We start from the raw sequence: 18,806 nt of genomic DNA, 5'->3' as shown, positions 1-18,806 counted from the left end.
AGAGCAATTCCATATAATGCTCAGGATGTGGGTCTTTTTTTAATATAAACTGCAATTGTTTTTCATGCTGATTCATACCGTTCCAATATGGCGGCGGTGCATGCGCATTGACACAAATATGGCCGACGTTATTTCACGTGACGCGATGACGCAGTAACGCACCTTGGAGATTTCTTCAAACTTGACTGCCAAACTTCCAGCTGTTGGTTGTTTTAGGAAGTGAAACTTCAGAAAAGGGACGAAAAACAACTTCTACACAATGTAAGTTTAATGTAACGTTGTGACAGGTACTAAAACTAAAACCCACACCCATTGTAGTCACTCCATTGTTGTTAATATGAACCTAAGACAAGTTTGCTAAATCGATGCTAACGGTTGTGCTAGCAACAGAATGGCTGGGAATCCTACCGAGAGGACTGAACTTGGAGCTGAAGATGAGGAAGAACAGACGGAGAATGACGAAGCAGACGCCAAACCTGACCGCAGGGGGAGGTTTCTACTTTTTGGGTGAGTGGATACCACACAAGAACTTTCACTTCCATCATTTGTCAACCACAATTGCTTGCACGTCCATTGACAATGTTGTATTACGGACAGCATATTTATGCTAATCCTCGCCTGAACACAAGATGGCGCCTCACACTTTTCACAGGCGCGGCAAAAACATAGCACAGTATAAAAATACATACGAACTTTGAATTAGAGTCAATTAAAGGATTTGAAATTAATATTATTAACAATATTTTGAATATATTTTAAAACATTATGTATGATGCTTACATTTTATGCTGTTTTTGTAAGTAAATACAGTCGCCAGCTTCACTCTTATCACTCATTCATTCATTTTCTACCGCTTATCCTCACAAGGGTTGCGGGGGTGCTGGAGCCTATCCCAGCTGTCTTCGAGGGAGAGGCGGGGTACACCGTGGACTAGTCGCCAGATAATCACATCACCCTTATTCATCACCCTCACTCTCATGCGATTGCATGAGGATCGGGCGTTCGGGATTATAAACAGTTTAAACTCTGAACCAGCGCTGTCACTTCCTGTCCTCCACATGTCTGGAAACACATTTATTGCAACACACACGAGCACAAGTCTTATTTTGTATTATTATGTCTACTATATTGGGTAATATTATTGTAAAGGTGACTATAGGGGTGTTATGCGCGCAGGCCTCACAGCTAGGAGACCCGAGTTCAATTCCCCCCTCGGCGATCTCTGTGTGGAGTTTGCATGTTCTCCCCGTGCATGCGTGGGTAGGCTCCAGCACCCCCTGCAACCCTCGTGAGGATAAGCGGTAGAAAATGAATGAAAGAAAATTTATTGCAGAAATGTAATGAATGTATTATAAAAATGTGAGTTAGTAATATGAAATCATTTGATGTGTTCGTATACAGAAGTTACTTTATTTAACTTAGTTAGTTAAATGAGAGGGTCATAATAGCCGTAAAAAATAATATATATATATATATATATATATATATATATATATTATTTTTTTTAAATATATAAATATATATATATTTTAACAAAATATAAATACATATATATATATTTTTTTTGTGTTAAGCTGTGCTCCTTCCTACTCCTTTTTGGCATGTCTAATTATGCAAGTGTAAACATGTGATGTACTACTAAACCAGGGGTCTCAAACTCAATTTACTTGGAGGCCCCTGGAGCTCGGGTCTGGGTGAGACTGGGCCGCATCAGGTTTTCAAAAAAAAAAAAAAACGCATAACCCTAAAAACAAAAAAATAAAAAAACCTTTGCTTTGGTTCCGATTTTCTACAAGAAAAGCTCTGATAAAACATTCCACTGTTCTCAAATATCTTACTTTTTATTTTTCTACACAAAATAAGATGAAAAATAAATAAACAAATCAAGAATAAAGAAAATCAATCAATAATAAATAAATAAATAAATATAATAATAATAAAATGGGAAATAATAAAAACTTAAGAAACCACATATAGTTGGGGGGTAGACAAAAAATTAAAAATGAACAAAGCATTATTAGAGCCCTGTAGACATGACAAAACACGACTATAGTCACATTTATACTCTTTTTATTTACAACATATTGCGCAACTGCAGGGTCTTGAGACACATGCTAACTCGCAAACTAGAGAGCTAGCCACCTAAACGGTAGCCTTCAAGTTATTTCCTTTAAACTTAAATAGCCAAAAACTTACCACTTCCACACGGATAGGGAGGATAACTATTAACAGTTATTTATCCTTTAACATGAACATTAATCAGACGTAATATTTTTTTCTACGTACATGATACCATACAGCATCCATATCAAACTTGCGCGGGCCGCACTAACATTCTTTCAACTTTCATATCAAGGCGGGGGCCTCAAACTAGTGTCCTGCGGGCCACATTTGGCCCGCGGGCCGCGTGTTTGAGACCCCTGTACTAAACCATTAACATCATGATTACCATTAATTCACCCTTCGCTATAATGCAATTGTGCAAACTAAAACCAAAATAAACGACAAAGTATTGACAAATTAATACCTCCTGGCCAACCACTATCCTTGTTGACCCCTGCATGACGTGCAGGGTCCTCATGTCAATAGGCCTTTAGAAAGCGCTGGTGCGGTGGCGAGGTTGCTGACTCAGGGATGGGGGCTCAACAGTACGCCTCTCAACCCCCCCCCTCCCCGCCCTCCTACCACCACCGCCACCTCCCCACTTCCGTCCGTGGGCACCCGCCGGCCCAGTCGGGTTCTTCATCCAGCACAGAGAGCATGTCCGTATCCTAGCACTCAGCCAAAAAAAAAAAAAAATAGCTGGAGCAACATACTCTTTTGCAGATGCAGAGTGGCGTAGCGCTTAATGACGAACCCAGGTAAGACACATGCGCCCTCATCGTAGCGCCATGCCCTGCCCGCCGCAAACGGCTCTTTGCCCACCCTTGATTGTTTGGTACAGTATGTTGGGAGGGGGGGGGGGGGGGGGGGCGTCAAATCACATGTTTTGATAGAATAGAATATGACCACGGGGTCGCATTTGGGTGCCGGCCATTGTTGACCCCATGACCAGGCTCTTCTGGAACACGCCACCATCTGGATACATCTGCCAAAGAATGTGGAAAAACATGGCAGCCGTGTGAGGAGAAGAGTCACGCAAACGCTTCCTCTCTCCAATTATTTGTTCTAATCTTCAAGTTTGACATTTTTTTGAATATACAAGGAAATGTTTGAGGATTCTATTTAAGTTGAGGGTGGACGACCGCAACCAAATTTGGCCATCAGGTTTATATCTTATTGGAACACATGTACTTTTTGGTCTCTGAGTAAGTCCTTCTTCTTGCTTTGTCTTTCATTGCTATGATTCTAATTGCTGTTTTTAATAATTAGTTAATTTGGTTCTTTCAATGTAAGTAGCCTGATTGTTTGTGACTATTATTATTACTCTTATGTGTTTAATTTAACCTATTACATATTTCCTCATTTTATGGACAGGTGCATTTATTTACAGGTGTTAAGGGTTATTTTTATTAATGCAAATTTTTTTTAATGCAAATATTTTTCAGTAAATCATTTTTCTTACTTTAGATAGATAACACAGCAGTGAAATTGCCAACGAAGTGTCGTTGCCTGGGTCCCGTATAATAATAAATAATAATGTGGAGAAAAAATAGATGACATCAAATATGAACAATGTACAGCGTAAACAGTAGTTTGTACAAATAATTTAAATAATTTAGAATAAATAATAATAATTTAAAGTTTTGGTTGTCACACAGTATGTATATCACAGTATAATGTGTCATATATATATATATAATTATTCTATATTATATTTTCACAGTATAGTATATGTAATGTATATAATTATTCTATATTATATTTGATTACAACTGTCAAAATAGTATAATTATAAGACAAATGGTCAATGATGTTTTTGCTTGATGGCAGCCATGTAAAACTTGCTTATATGTGCCTGAAAAGTGTACAAAATGTGGTTATGATTTGATAAAACACCTTAAATTTGAGGTTTTGTAAGGCACATTGAACTGTGTGAGAAATAATTTCAATCTGTAGCGAGTTGTGGTGTTTAATAACAATGCTTGTGGTCATAGGATGAGAGCAAACGCAACACACGAGGACGATTTTTCATTCTTTTGTTAGCTTTGTTAGCTTAAACAAACAAAAACCTATTTTTGAGCCTGAGCTTTACAGATACCATGTCTGCAGTGTGTATGTGTTGTGGTAAAGACACAATCAATCAGTAATAAATAAATAAATATAATAATAATAATAAAACAGCAAATAATAAAAACTTAAGAAACCACATATAGTTGGTGGGTAGACAAATTATTTTTTTCAGATTAAAATGAACAAAGCATTATTAGAGCCCTGTAGACATGACAAAACACGACTATAGTCACATTTATACTCTTTTTATTTACAACATATTGCGCAACTGCAGGGTCTTGAGACACATGCGAACTCGCAAACTAGAGAGCTAGCGACCTAAACGGTAGCCTTCAAGTTATTTCCTTTCAACTTAAATAGCCAAAAACTTACCACTTCCACACGGATAGGGAGGATAACTATTAACAGTTATTTAACCTTTAACATGAACATTAATCAAACGTAATAATTTTTTCTGGGTACATGATACCATACAGCATCCATATCAAACTTGCGCGGGCCGCACTAACATTTGGCCCGCGGGCCGCGTGTTTGAGACCACCTGATCTGAGTTGTGGTGCTCAAACGGTGCTTCATTTGATGTTTCTGTGACTCCATTTAGCAAGAAGAATAAGGATGGCCAGACGCGGGAGCAGGACTACTCTTCTGAAAGCCATTACAGAATTGTCTCACCAACATTCCAGTATAAGATGAGCCACCGGCAAGTGGGCAAGTGCATCATCATCAACAATAAAAACTTTGATGAAAAGACGGGTAAGGCAAATGCTTTGTTACACGTCAATTTGCCTTCCTTTTAAAAAAAACCCACACATGTGTTTGCCCTCGACAGGGATGAATGTACGCAACGGGACAGACCGTGATGCCGGCGAGCTGTGCAAGTGCTTCAAGAGTCTGGGTTTCGACGTCTTTATCTACAACGACCAGACCTGCGAGAAGATGGAGCGTCTCCTCAGAGAGGGTGAGAGGAAAACACTTACTGGCCTGAATAGCTGTTCCATTGTTGGTTGACAAGGGGTACACCCTGGACTGGTGGCCAGCCAGCCAATCACAGGGCACATATAGACAAACAACCATTCACACTCACATTCATACCTATGGACAATTTGGAGTCGCTAATTAACCTAGCATGTTTTTGGAATGTGGGAGGAAACCGGAGTACCCGGAGAAAACCCACGCATGCACGGGGAGAACATGCAAACTCAACAGAGATGCGGAATCAAACTCGGGTCTCCGAACTGCGTGGCCGCGCGCTACCCACTCGTCCACCGTGCAGCCCCAGATCAACCTATTCATTCATTCATTTTCTACCGCTTATCCTCACCAGTTTCGCGGGGGTGCTGGAACCCAACCCAGCTGTCTTCAGGCAAGAGGCGGGGTACACCCTGGACTGGTTGCCAGCCAGCCAATCACAGGGCACATATAGGCAAACAACCATTCACACTCACATTCATACCTATGGACAATTTGGAGTCGCCAATTAACCTAGCATGTTTTTGGAATGTGGGAGGTAACCGGAGAAAAACCCACGCATGCAAACTCCACACAGAGATGGCCGAGGGTGGACTCAAACTCGCGTCTCCTAGCTGTGAGGCCGGCGCGCTAACCACTCGACCGCCGTGCAGCCGAATGTAGAGAAGTGATTTAAAAAAAAAAAGATATAAAACTGCATCAGTGGTGTAACAGTACTTGTGAAGTCCCGCAGGGACTTGTATTGGAGCTCCATTTGTTTGCATTAAGATGTAATATTCTACATTGTTGTTGTTTTTTTTGGTATATATATATATATATATATTTTTTTTTTTTTTTTCTTCCCCCGGACTATAAGTCACACTTTTTTTTATAGGTTGGCTGTTCCTGCGACTTATACTCCAGAGCGACTTAAATGAAAAAAACTGTTTATGTTACATAAACACTGGACATCTTTTCTGTTCATGTTTATTTTTTGTGTAGCTGAATAAGCATTGTGTTAGCATATCTTACACCTAATCAGCCTGTTTTCTATATTATTTTATTGTTAGAACTTGCCTTCCAAGATGACGTAATGTCTGTTTTGGTCAAATAGTTTGGAAAATAAATTACTTGCAAAAAATGCGACTTATACTCCAGTGCGACTTATGTATGTTTTTTCGACCTAATTATGCATTTTTGGCCTTGTGCGACTTATATCCAGAAAAACTATATATATTTTATTTTAAGTCCAAGTGCACGTTTGTGTGTCTTAGCCTCAGAGGAAGACCACAGCGACAACTCATGTTTCGCATGCATCCTGCTGAGCCACGGCGAGGAGGGCATGATCTACGGCACCGACGGCGCCATGCCCATCAAGACCATGACCTCGCTGTTCAGGGGCGACATGTGCAAGAGCTTGGTGGGCAAGCCCAAACTCTTCTTCATCCAGGTAAGACCCCTTTTGTCATAGATGATGTGTCCCAAGTTGGCGATAAAGCAGCATCATTGCTATGACCAGGCTTGTCGCGGTTCTGAGTTTGACGACGGCATCCAGACAGATTCCGGTCCCCCAAACGACACCTTGGAGACCGACGCCAATCCCAGACATAAAATCCCCGTCGAGGCCGATTTCCTCTTTGCCTACTCCACCGTGCCAGGTACTATTTCCCCGCACAATCTCTGAACTGTCGCCGCAGTTCTGCCCCCCCTTTCTGTCTCCCCGTCCCAGGCTACTATTCGTGGAGGAACCCCGGCCGCGGCTCCTGGTTCGTCCAGGCGCTGTGCAACGTCCTGAACGAGTTCGGCAAGCAGCTGGAGATCATGCAGATCCTGACACGCGTCAACTACATGGTGGCCACCAGCTTCGAATCGTGGTCGGAAGACCCACGCTTCAGCGAGAAGAAGCAGATCCCCTGCGTGGTGTCCATGCTAACCAAAGAGCTGTATTTCAACTGACAAGTGCCTTGTTGTTTTTTTTTTTAACAGGGGACTGATGGCGCAGTCCAAAGAAGCATTCAGGGATTAACGAATCCGGCCTCGTAATCGGGCCCGAAAAACGAGCACTTCATGTGTTTATTGCTGAAACTTTTTTCATCTTTCTCCTCTACTTCAGGTTCTATTCTTCACAGCAATGGCGTCACATTTGATCGGAGCTTTTGTCGGCAGGCATTGTGAGATATCCATGTTCTTCTGCCATCATTTTTTTTTTTTTTTTTTTATTTCCTGCTGATGTGCTGCCACTTTGTGTGTGCGGGGGACCTCTTGTCCAAAATACTACACTATGCTATTCTGCCCAAACTAACTCTAACTAACTCACAGTGACCACCACAGGAGTGGTTTACATCCTTGTCATGCACTTGGACACAAACTACTTTTTTTTAATTTTTTTATTTTATCAGGTGATTGTTTTTATTTTCACAGAGACTCTGTCTTTGATGGGCCTCAAGCTTTAAGGCACTATGCTGGCAAATCCTCAGGTTCATTCATGTAAGTGTCACGTTTCAAACATTTTCTTACTGTGTACATCATGGCCAGAAGTGTCATCTTTTGCTATGTCATGTGCACAATACCTTGCTGTTTTTTTATTATTCCATTTAAAAGCGATGACACAAGACGAGACAGGATTTTAACTTTACTTTTCAGAAAAGCATGATGAAAAATATATTTAAAAAAAAATGACAATACATTGCAATCTACTAATATAATTTCTACTCTGCACTCTGCCTCCACCCACTGACATTCATGCATACGTATGTATCTTATATTATCATATATTCTGATAAACCTACTATTCTGACCCAAATAGAAGACAGTATACGATGAATGAAATATGATTTAAATACCAAAATGTGATAGAAAAAAATATATAATTTTACCTTGTACAATATCTTTCCAAAAAAAAGGCATCATCTTATATTCAGGGTCATCTTATATTCATGTCAATACAGTTTATTCACGGTACAAGAGTCATATAGATACATAGAAAAATAAGAAAATAGTCATATAAATAAATAGAAATTTATTATGGGAAATTTACATGTCCGGAAGTACACAAAAATCACAATAGCATAATTTTAAATATTTGTATTTATTTAAAAAAAATGTTTTTATTGATTTACATAACATACTACATCTAGTTTATTTTTATTTTTTTTATTTGAGCTTGTATTTGAAAGAAATTGGACATTTTCTAAACCACTTGGAGCCCACGGTACCACATCTTGTAATACCACTGCCTGCCTGTACAGGCACTACTGATTACTACTACTGAGGTATTGGAACCAGTACTCTTAACAGGTAAAATGCACAATTTTATTCATTTTTACCAAAGCTTTTTTTTTTCAAACCGTGACTAAATACTATATGTTAAAAGTATAAGATGACTTAAAAAAAATTGTTCCTTTAAAAAAAAAACATTAAATATCTTAATTTTAACAGTGAAAAAGTGCGTAATTGATAATTTAATATGATATAGCAAAAAAATGACACTTGCTTGAACGCCATGACAGTTTGTTTATATCACATCACAGAGGCAGCTATGACTGATAACAACACGTACACAATTATTCACACACATCTTCTTTTTGTAACAATTTTTACACAAAGTTCAGTGCATCTCAGCAATGACAACAAATGTATTGATCCCTCTCGACACATGGATCTCTGGTCAGTGACGTGCAGATTTTATTTTTATTTTTTTTTTTTTTGGAATGCAATTCGGGGGTAGGGTATTTATTTTTTTCGGGGTTCCTATTTAAATGCTTTATGGTGTTAAATGCTGTTGTCCTCACAGATAGATTTGAAACAGATTTGGAGAAATGCATGCCTTCATTTAAGAATAATAATAATAATATAATATGAACCAATGTTGAAACCAATGAAAGACAATGGAAAAAAAAAAACCCAAAGAGAAGAATGCTTATGTTAACACTTCCTTGTATTAAACATGAATTTATTGTGTTACCAGCCGAGTATATTTTGTTCACTAGCACAATATTAGGTGCATAGGTTTTGTGTTATTTAAGGTGTTACTTACAGACGCCCCCATTCCTAAACCCCCCAGCACACCCACAACATCAGGTACACCTTCACATCACCTCACTTATTTAACGCACACAAAAAAAGTAACATTTTCCCATCCGATCTCCGGGTCACTGAAGCAGCAGTTTCAGTAGGGAAGCCCAGACTTCCTGGTCCCCAAGCCGCCACCTCCAATTTTACTGGTAGAACATTCCCAAACCATAATCCCGAGACATAATCCCAATAGCCTGTCCTAGGTCTGCCCTGGTACCTTCTCCCGACTTGTCATCTACCCGAGCCACCTCAACTGGCTCTACTCTGAGCTCCTCAGCCTAAATTGAGATCCTCCAGTTGGGGCAGGTCCTCATTCCTGAACCTGGAGTGAGCAATCTACCCTTTCTTTTCCGACTGACAACCATGGCCTCAAACTTGGAAGTGCTGAGTCTCGTCCCAGAAGCTTCCTCCTAGTAAATGCTGAAGGTCACAGCCTGATGAGGCCACATTGGGAATCACAAAGCAGGTACAAAATAATGTTCATTATAAATGTTCTCCATAGGAATCATATTATCGAGTGTTTTTGTGGCCCTGCAGGTGGAAGTAAAGTGTTGCACAGGGAAGACGGAGCAGTTATTTGTTCAAGTCGTCTCCTCAGATGTGGCTCAACACGGGAGGTAACACAAGACATTAGTTTGTTGTGACTCTTTATTAGCAACTATGCTTACTTTTGTATTTGTGATGTCTTTACTTGCATAATCTAATACCGTTCAATACAAAATTATATTTATTGTAATTGACCTTGAACAAGTTAAAGACTCAGCTTTGTCCACTGGACAGAAACACTGTATAATAGTAGACATTCATTCATTCATTTTCTACCGCTTATCCTTACAAGGGTGCTGGAGCCTATCCCAGCTGTCTTCAGGCAAGAGGTGGGGAAAGCCAGCCAATCACAGGGCACATATAGACAAACAACCATTCACACTCACATTCATACCACTGACTGAGTCTTTTGAGCTTGCTTAGTAGTTGGTTAATATTCTGCATCATACATTGGTAGTGTATTGTCTGGTTCATATGGCACAATACTCTTACTGTAGTACTGTAGCTATATATGCAGTATATGTATTTATATTCCAGCAGCCATTTTTGTTCATTCATTCATTCATTTTCACGAGTGTCATGGGGGTGCTGGAGCCTATCCCAGCTGTCTTCGAGCGAGAGGCGGGGTAAACCCTGGACTGGTGGCCAGCCAATCACAGGGCACATATAGACAAACAACCATTCACACTCACATTCATACCTATGGACAATTTGGAGTCGCTAATTAACCTAGCATGTTTTTGAAATGTGGGAGGAAACCGGAATACCCGGAGAAAACCCACACATATACGGGGAGAACATGCAAACTCCACACAGAGATGGCCGAGGGTGGAATTGAACCCTGGTCTCCCAAAAATACATTAATGTAAGCAATTCTGATTCAAAATTTAAAGCACAAAATTCATTCATTTTCTACCACTTATCCTCACAAGGCTAGCGGTTGGTGCTGGAGCCTATCCCAGCTGTCTTTGGATGAGAGGCGGGGTACACCCTGGACTGGTGGCCAGCCAATCACAGGGCACATATAGACAAACAACCATTCACACTCACATTCATGCCTATGGACAATTTGGAGTCGCCAATTAACCTAGCATGCATGACTCCACACATTAATATATTAAACGTTTATTAAACAAAACCAGAAAATGAACAGAATTTATTGGAAAAAATGTCAGGAAGTTAAAATCTTATAAATGCATAGAACTTCATATCATTACAATCAAGTAAAAAGTAGAACCATGATATATTTATTTATGAATATTATTTACTTCTTGATCCATCTGTGTATGACTATGACATTATTTGTTGTGCAGATGAACACCATAATTGATTCTCAAGCTGTGGCACAAATACCACCGGTGGTACATCTCATGGCATACAGGTGATTAAATAATATATGTATACTATATACATGAATAATTAATTACCTGCAAGTACAAGGCAGTTATTCCAAGCTAAACCGCTAAGAAATAAATTGAGGTGGTGGTCGTGCTGTAACTAGATGAGTTTGCTAAGCCACATGCTAAAGTGCTTGTCCATGGCCTTCCTGGCAGCCCAGCTGCCGTTGTTCACAGTGGGGATGATCTTAAGCGGCCGCAGCCATTGGACGAAACGTTTCATTTCCAAGAAGCTGCTGTGTTCGCTGTACGGGATCCCTGGTGGATGTAAACAAAACAAAACAAAAAAGAGATTCAAAAACAGCCTGGTTGCTGTCTTAGTCATTTTATATCAGAGCAAAGAACACACCGTAGATGGAGATGGTGCCACTGACAACAGGCTGGATGTCCTCCAGTGAGTCCATCTGCTGGCTGAAGGTCCAACCGGTGGGCTTGAAAGCCACCAGACGATCATACTGACTGGAGAACTTCGCCAGGTGCTCATGTAGCTTCTGTGCAGAGACATTTTGGACAGTTGTGTCACACAGTAGAAGATCCATATCCCAAAACATCCACGGCTCACAAATTCCAGGCTGGTCTATAATACGGAACTACGGAGATTCTCCCCATGCAGGCGTGGGTTTTCTCCGGGTACTCCGGTTTCCTCCCACATTCCAAAAACATGCTAGGTTAATTAGCGACTCCAAATTGTCCATAGGTATGAATGTGAGTGTGAATGGTTGTTTGTCTATATGTGCCCTGTGATTGGCTGGCCACCAGTCCAGGGTGTCTCTCGCCCGAAGACAGCTGGGATAGGCTCCAGCACCCCCCACGACCCTCATGAGGATAAGAGGTAGAAAATGAATGAATGAATGACTGTAGTGAGGCTGCATGGCGGTCGAATGGTTAGCGCGCAGGCCTCACATCTAGGAGACCCGAGTTCAATTCCACCCTCGGGTGGACCGGGTACTCCTGTTTCCTCCCACATTCCAAAAACATGCTAGGTTAATTAGCGACTCCAAATTGTTCATAGGTATGAATGTGAGTGTGAATGGTTGTTTGTCTATATGTGCCCTGTGATTGGCTGGCCACCAGTCCCCAGGGTGTACCCCGCCTCACGCCAGAAGACAGCTGGGATAGGCTCCAGCACCCCTGCGACCCTCGTGAGGAAAAGCGGTAGAAAATGAATGAATGATTAAATTAAATTCAAACTTAAACTATATTATGAAAGCAGGAAGTGAACAAATGTAACAAAACATGCTCGGTTAATTGGCCACTCCAAATTGTCCATAGGTATGAATGTGAGTGTGAATGGTTGTTTGTCTATATGTGCCCTGTGATTGGCTAGCTGGCGATCAGTCCAGGGTGTACCCCGCCTCTCGCCCAAAGACAGCTGGGATAGGCTCCAGCACCCCTGCGACCCTTGTGAGGAAAAGCAGTAGAAAATGAATGAATGAATTAATAAATTAAAACTTAAACTATATTATGAAAGCAGGAAGTGAACAAATGTAACAGTTACTGATTGTAAAAGTACCAGATGGAGGGGTAGGATTTAATAAGCTTTGCTTCTTCCTACTCCTTTTGGACATGTGGAACTGTGAACTGATTATGGTGATGCATTCAATTGTAATCCGATGCATGTTCAAATGAAATAAAACCATTACCATAATGTAATAGTGGCCCATAAGTGGCCTCCCTTGTGAGGAAAAGCAGTAGAAAATGAATGAATGAATGAATGAGTGGGTTTGCCACATAGACCTACCCTGACGTTGAGTTGCATCATGGGAAGAACGTGGACCCCGGCCATCTTCCAGTCGGTGGTTAAGCATTTTTTTATGTCCTCCGACTCGAGACAGCACATGGTGTTAAATTTATCCCGCGAGAGGCACACTTTAGAACCCAGAACCTCTGCAACAGCTGCAAAAAAACGAAGAAATCCACAAATATGACAAGTATATCATAATAATAACATTAATGTGCAACCCCAATTCCCAGGCTTTTTTTTTTTTTTTGTGACACACATTCCCATTCCTTGGTCAATAAAAACTCATGCCAGGAAAAATGTGAAATTTATGTTGCTGTCTGACAAAATATTTGCTCCCTCACTGTGTGGGAGGGTGGAAAATCTGCAGGGAAAAGTGAAATGAATGGCAATAGACATCTTTATGATTGTAAACACTCACCCAAAAAGACCTTCTCCTTCCCTACAGAGTACGATCCACACACCACAAGAGTACGAGGGTGCAGCGTCACCAATTCAAAAGCCGTGCTGGCAGCAAAACTGATCACGTCCTGCTGTCTGGGGAAGGTGTACTCCGGACTGCAGTACCTGTCAGTAAAGAACAAGTACAGTTTTAGAACTATACTTCATGATATATATAATAACTGTATCCTGAAAAGCACTGCATACGTCGTGTCCAGGTAAAGAGTCTGCACCCTGCAGCTTAGCAGCTCTGGATAAACCTCCATAGATGGATCGGCTCGGAAGTCTCCAGTGTGGAGGATGGTTTGTCCGTCCGGAAGGAAGAAAAGCAACATGGCGGCTCCGGGGCAACTGTAAAAACAGCATCAAGTATAGTAAAAATTTTGATTATATCAAAATTGTTTATTCTGCAACATGAAAATAGCTTCAAACCGGCATCAACAGTGCAAGGAAACACGGAAAACTCGTGTTGACGTCTGATAAAATATTAACAGACTGCTTAGGCAAATGTATTGATCATATACAGTATGGAAAAAGGATCATTTTGCGACACAGTCATGTTCATAATTGTTCAAAATTAAATTAAAATCATAAAAAAATCACTTTCATGGTAAAATATTTTTTTTTATTTTGTGTTTGAATATACAACCCATTGTTGGTCAAAAACAGGCTCGTTTAAGCTAATATTTTTGTATTTGTTGCCTAAATTAAGAATTTCCAAGTATAAAAATACAAGACACATTCAAAGATGTGATGTAGTACTGTACACTGATCAGTAGGGGTCAGTAACGTTACTGTAAATTCAGTGAGACACACACACACACACCAGACTTGATTGCTACAACAAAATTGGCCTAAATTAAGAATTTCCAAGTATAAAAATACATATTTTAACATTAAAAAATGTGCTTTAATATGAAAAACAATGAATTTCCATTGTTAAGTCGGATATTTATTATTTTATTAGTTTTTTTTTTTCCTTTCAGAAATCTGCGTCAAAACCAGCAGCAACTGTAAAAACAGCATCAAGTATAGTAAAATTTTGATTATATCAAAATTGTTTATTCTGCAACACGTCCCCTTTTAGATGGAGGACCAGGTGACTTTCAAGTCTGCATTTAAATCGTTTCAAACTGGCATCAACAGTGCAAAAAAACACGGAAAACTTGCGTTGACGTCTGATGAAATATTAGCACACGACCACAGCATTTGACAGACTGCTTAAGCAAATGTATTGATCATATACAGTATGGAAATAGGATCATTTTGCGACACAGTCATGTTCATAATTGTTCAAAATTACATTAAAATCGTCAAAAAATCGCTTTCATGGTAAAATATTTTTAAATGCTGTTTTGTGTTTGAATATACAACCCATTGTTAGCCAAAAATAGACTTGTTTAAGCTAATTTTTTTGTATTTGTTGCCTAAATTAAGAATTTCCAAGTATAAAAATACAAGACACATTCAAAGATGTGATGTAGTACTGTACACTGAACAGTAGGGGTCAGTAACGTTACTGTAGATTCAGTGAGACACACACACACACCAGACTTGATTGCTACAACAAAATTGGCCTAAATTAAGAATTTCCAAGTATAAAAATACATATTTTAACACTAAAAATTACATTTTAAAAATGTGCTTTAATATGAAAAACAATCAATTTCCATTGTTAAGTCGGATATTTATTATTTTATTAGTTTTTTTTTTCCTTTCAGAAATCTGCAGCGAAACTGTGTAGTGAGTTTACTCAATAGCCTGCTGTCAATACTTTTTAAGTAAATACACCACTTAAAAACGCGACAGCACTTTCCAATAATCGTGCGTCCTAATTTATTAAACAACTCCACTGTCAAAAACAGGCTTGTTTAAGCTATTTTTTTTGTATTTGTGGCCTAAATTAAGAATTTCCAAGTATAAAAATACAAGACACATTCAAAGATGTGATGTAGTACTCTACACTGATCAGTAGGGGTCAGTAACGTTACTGTAAATTCAGTGAGACACACACATTGCTGCAACAACAGGCTTTTATTGCAGGAGTGAATCCCTACCATGGGCTACTATTACGGACGTAATTCAAACCAAGCTAAAACTCAACATATATTGATTGCATTATTATATAAATATAGAATACATTAAATTGACGTACTGGTTGGCGTCGAGGAGAATGACCTGTGCCCCCTCCACGGTGACCTTTGTGTTCATAGGGAGAACGTGCACGTACTGCTCGGCCACCCTCAGCTTGCTCTTCACCAGGTTGCCTGTGATCTGACAGAACATTGGACAGATTAGTCACTTCTTAAGAGGTACGTATGTCCCACCATTTTGTTTTTATAATAGGTAATTATTAATGAATGAAAACTCTATCATATTGAGCCAAATTAGATTAGATTAGATTCAACTTTATTGTTATTGCTCATGTCACTGGTACAGGGCAACAAAATGCAGTTAGCATCCAACCAGAAGTGCAATTTTATAAGTACCTTAGTAGTAAGTAAATGTAGAAAAAAATGGACATATCTATGTAAAAAAAAACTATAACAGGCTATGACTATAATACAGTGAGGATATGTACAGGGATATAAATTACTATTTATATCCTGAGGTAAGAGTTCGTTATAAAATATTGTTTTAATTTTTGATGTTATAAGACGATTAAAAAAAAATACATTAATGTAAGCAATTCTGATTCAAAATTTAAAGCACAAAATTCATTCATTCATTTCATTCATTTTCTACGAGGGTCGCGGGGGTGCCTGAGCCTATCCCAGCTGTCTTCGGGCGTGAGGCGGTGTACACCCTGGACTGGTGGCCAGCCAATCACAGGGCACATATAGACAAACAACCATTCACACTCACATTCATACCTAATGGACAATTTGGAGTCGCTAATTAACCTAGCATGTTTTTGGAATGTAGCTAGGAGAACCCTGGTCTCCTAGCTGTGAGGTCTGCGTGCTAACCACTTGTCCACCATGCCGCCCTAAAGCACAAAATAACAATGAGAATTTGTAACCAGTGATATTTTTAGAAGATGCCTCGTGGGCACCTTAAGTGGTCCACATGGGCGCCCGCGGGCACAGCGTTGGTGACCCCTGTCTTACTATATATTTAAAGTCAAATTTCTGCATGAAAACTAACAGATGAATATTTATCGGATCTTGGAAAGTGGTTGTCTTATATGCGGGGCCAGTATGAGAATTTGCCTCAGCCTTACTTTGTTACAGTAGATTGGAAGTGTGCAGTTCTTGGTCAGCCCTCCGTAGTGGTCCGAGTGGAAGTGAGTCAGGAAGTAGGCGGTGATGCCCTCGATGGCGCCATAGCGGAAGGCGTCGATGGCAAACTTCGTGCCTGAGTATAAAATATTAAATGTACCATCACTCTAAACATGAAAAAGCATTGGGGATTTGTTCAATATAAGAAGTTCATTTATTAACTTTAAAAATGATTTGGAGTGCATGAGAAAATGTCCGGCAGTAGTAGCAAAACACAGAGGTAGATAATATAAGAAGTTCACTCACCCGGAATCTTTTTGTAGAACGGACAACGCATCGGTTGTCCATCTCCTTTCTCTCGTGTCCACCATCTTTTCCTCCTGTCGCTTGTTCGCCTCCTTTCCGCCTCCATCGGAGCATCCGCCACGCCACCATTGATGACATCTTCACCGGTCTTCTGCTTCCTCTGCCCTTGACTCGTCTGAGCGATGGCGGAACCGCAGGTCGCATCAACGTCTGATTTCAATAGAACTTCCTGTTTCTCCTTCACCTTCAGAGGCTTTAGACCAAAGAACACCCCGATGTCCGTCTGCTTGAAGCCGGAACCCTGACCCGCCTTGCTTGGAACTTTCCGAGGCGCCATAGTGGATTGGAAAGCTTGAGATGATGATGATGGAATACCGCTGCTGCTCAGAATATTTTCCCGTAAACGTTCCAAAACAAGCCTCTGAGGAGACTGGATGGTTTCTTCTTGGGGGTCATTCACCGTATTGGTGCTTTCCAAATCAGCAAGATGCTCCTCATCACTGAAGAGAACCATAGAATCTTCAGATCCATTGTGATCTTCACTATTAACACCGTCTATCTCCGCAGGGAGCTCCGAAAGAGGGGAGTAGGATATTCCATCATTTTCTTGAGAAGGTTCATTTTTCGCTAAAGTCAAAGAAAGTTCAGTCCTACTTTCCTGCGAGGAACTAACAGACGAGGAGCTTTTAGAAAACTGCGATGACAACCATCCTTTCTTCTTCTTCATGTCCTCCGGGCCAGGTGATCGCAACAGTAGGAGACCATTGGTGCGTTTAGAAGGTGGCGTTCCATCAACAAAGATCTCCTGTGAGGTACTGTCCAGTCCGGTTTCAAAGATTCCAGCGTCACTGTTAGCTCGGGCGTAGGCCAGCATCGTGTGATTGAACTTCTTGTAATGGTTCGGAATGGAGGATGAGCATTGGAGGCCATCTGGACATTCTAGCATCAACATAAAAAATGGAGAATATATACTGTAAATATATTTTCGACTATTTTGAGAGGCTCGCTGCAGTTGCACATAAACACAACGATATTATTAATTTAGTATTAATTATATTACCTTTGCAGGTGTCCCTGGAGATGTCAATACATTCAGCAACATGCCATCTTTGGGACTGGACCAACAAGATAGAAAATGGCATTTGGCAGGTGGGGCAGAACCCTTCCGTGTTTTCATATTTCGTATCAACTGATTCCAGATCAGATGTTTGGATGACGGAATTGTTTTTGTCCGTAGTGACGTCACTAGATGTAGCTCCAGCACTGTTGTTTCTTCTCTTAGCCACTGATAATGAGCCATGTTTCTTTTTCTTCTTCACCAGAGGTTTATAATCCCAAATGTCACTTTCAGAGTCGTTCTTTTGGGACATTTAGAACAAAAGTACAGCCTAGATGCTCCTGGGTCTTACACAATGACTCGCCGAAAGCTCTCGTAATGACTACACAACTAACGTTTATAAACATTCCACACAATCCGATGATTCGAAATTTTACTAAGTATTAATATCGGCTGATGTACAATTGATGTATAGTAGCTTACAAGTTTGTCATAGATAAATAACCGTTCCGATCGCATTTGTTTACGCTAAGCTCTTACCGCCACAGTGCCTGAATGAATTTAGTCAATGTAGTATTATAAACCCGACAGCACTTTCTAATAATGTACCGACATTAAATACATATTTTAACATTAAAAAGAAACATTTTAAAAATGTGCTTTAATCTGAAAAACAATCAATCTACATTGTTAAGTCGGATATTTATTATTTTATTTGTTTATTTTCCTTTTCAGAAATCTGCGTCGAAACCACCAGTGCGAAACTGTATAGTGAGTTTACTCAACAGCCTGCTGTCAATGCCCTTTAAGTAAATACACTGCTTGAAACGCGACAGCACTTTCCAATAATCGTGCGTCCTAATTTATTAAACAACTCCACAGTCAAACACAAAATATAAAAG

The 18,806-nt window shown here is 40.0% G+C and overlaps 2 protein-coding genes across 2 annotated transcripts; one reads left to right on the top strand and one right to left on the bottom strand.

Moving 5' to 3' along the window:
- Nucleotides 1-158: 158 nt before the first annotated feature.
- On the top strand, nucleotides 159-9,084 carry casp7 (caspase 7, apoptosis-related cysteine peptidase). The gene is made up of 7 exons (XM_058061688.1): nucleotides 159-261; nucleotides 391-507; nucleotides 4,775-4,926; nucleotides 5,003-5,131; nucleotides 6,396-6,571; nucleotides 6,641-6,779; nucleotides 6,851-9,084. Exons 2-7 carry the CDS (start codon nucleotides 392-394, stop codon nucleotides 7,075-7,077), a joined length of 939 nt encoding a protein of 312 aa, XP_057917671.1. The 5' UTR covers nucleotides 159-261; nucleotide 391; the 3' UTR covers nucleotides 7,078-9,084.
- Nucleotides 9,085-10,723: 1,639 nt separating this feature from the next.
- Nucleotides 10,724-18,494, bottom strand: dclre1a (DNA cross-link repair 1A (PSO2 homolog, S. cerevisiae)). The gene is made up of 9 exons (XM_058061687.1): nucleotides 17,908-18,494; nucleotides 16,848-17,786; nucleotides 16,544-16,677; nucleotides 15,476-15,594; nucleotides 13,528-13,671; nucleotides 13,301-13,446; nucleotides 12,880-13,034; nucleotides 11,488-11,629; nucleotides 10,724-11,396 (listed from the first exon to the last, which is right to left on the bottom strand). The coding sequence occupies exons 1-9, from the start codon at nucleotides 18,215-18,217 to the stop codon at nucleotides 11,239-11,241; spliced, it is 2,247 nt and encodes a 748-aa protein (XP_057917670.1). The 5' UTR covers nucleotides 18,218-18,494; the 3' UTR covers nucleotides 10,724-11,238.
- Between the last annotated feature and the right edge of the window lie 312 nt (nucleotides 18,495-18,806).

Source organism: Doryrhamphus excisus, chromosome 22, assembly GCF_030265055.1.
Source record: "Doryrhamphus excisus isolate RoL2022-K1 chromosome 22, RoL_Dexc_1.0, whole genome shotgun sequence".
Lineage (NCBI taxonomy): Eukaryota > Metazoa > Chordata > Actinopteri > Syngnathiformes > Syngnathidae > Doryrhamphus > Doryrhamphus excisus.
The sequence above is the reverse complement of the archived record's forward strand: the minus strand, read 5'-3'. Positions and strand labels throughout refer to the sequence as shown.

Coding starts and splice junctions, on each gene's coding strand:
- casp7 (XM_058061688.1), top strand. CDS start 392: ATGGCTGGGAATCCTACCGAGAGGACTGAACTTGGAGCTGAAGATGAG. Junction 508..4,774: donor GGGAGGTTTCTACTTTTTGG/GTGAGTGGATAC, acceptor GACTCCATTTAG/CAAGAAGAATAAGGATGGCC. Junction 6,572..6,640: donor CCAAACTCTTCTTCATCCAG/GTAAGACCCCTT, acceptor TGCTATGACCAG/GCTTGTCGCGGTTCTGAGTT.
- dclre1a (XM_058061687.1), bottom strand. CDS start 18,217: ATGTCCCAAAAGAACGACTCTGAAAGTGACATTTGGGATTATAAACCT. Junction 16,678..16,847: donor GTTCTACAAAAAGATTCCGG/GTGAGTGAACTT, acceptor TTTTATACTCAG/GCACGAAGTTTGCCATCGAC. Junction 15,595..16,543: donor TTCCAATCTACTGTAACAAA/GTAAGGCTGAGG, acceptor ATGTTCTGTCAG/ATCACAGGCAACCTGGTGAA.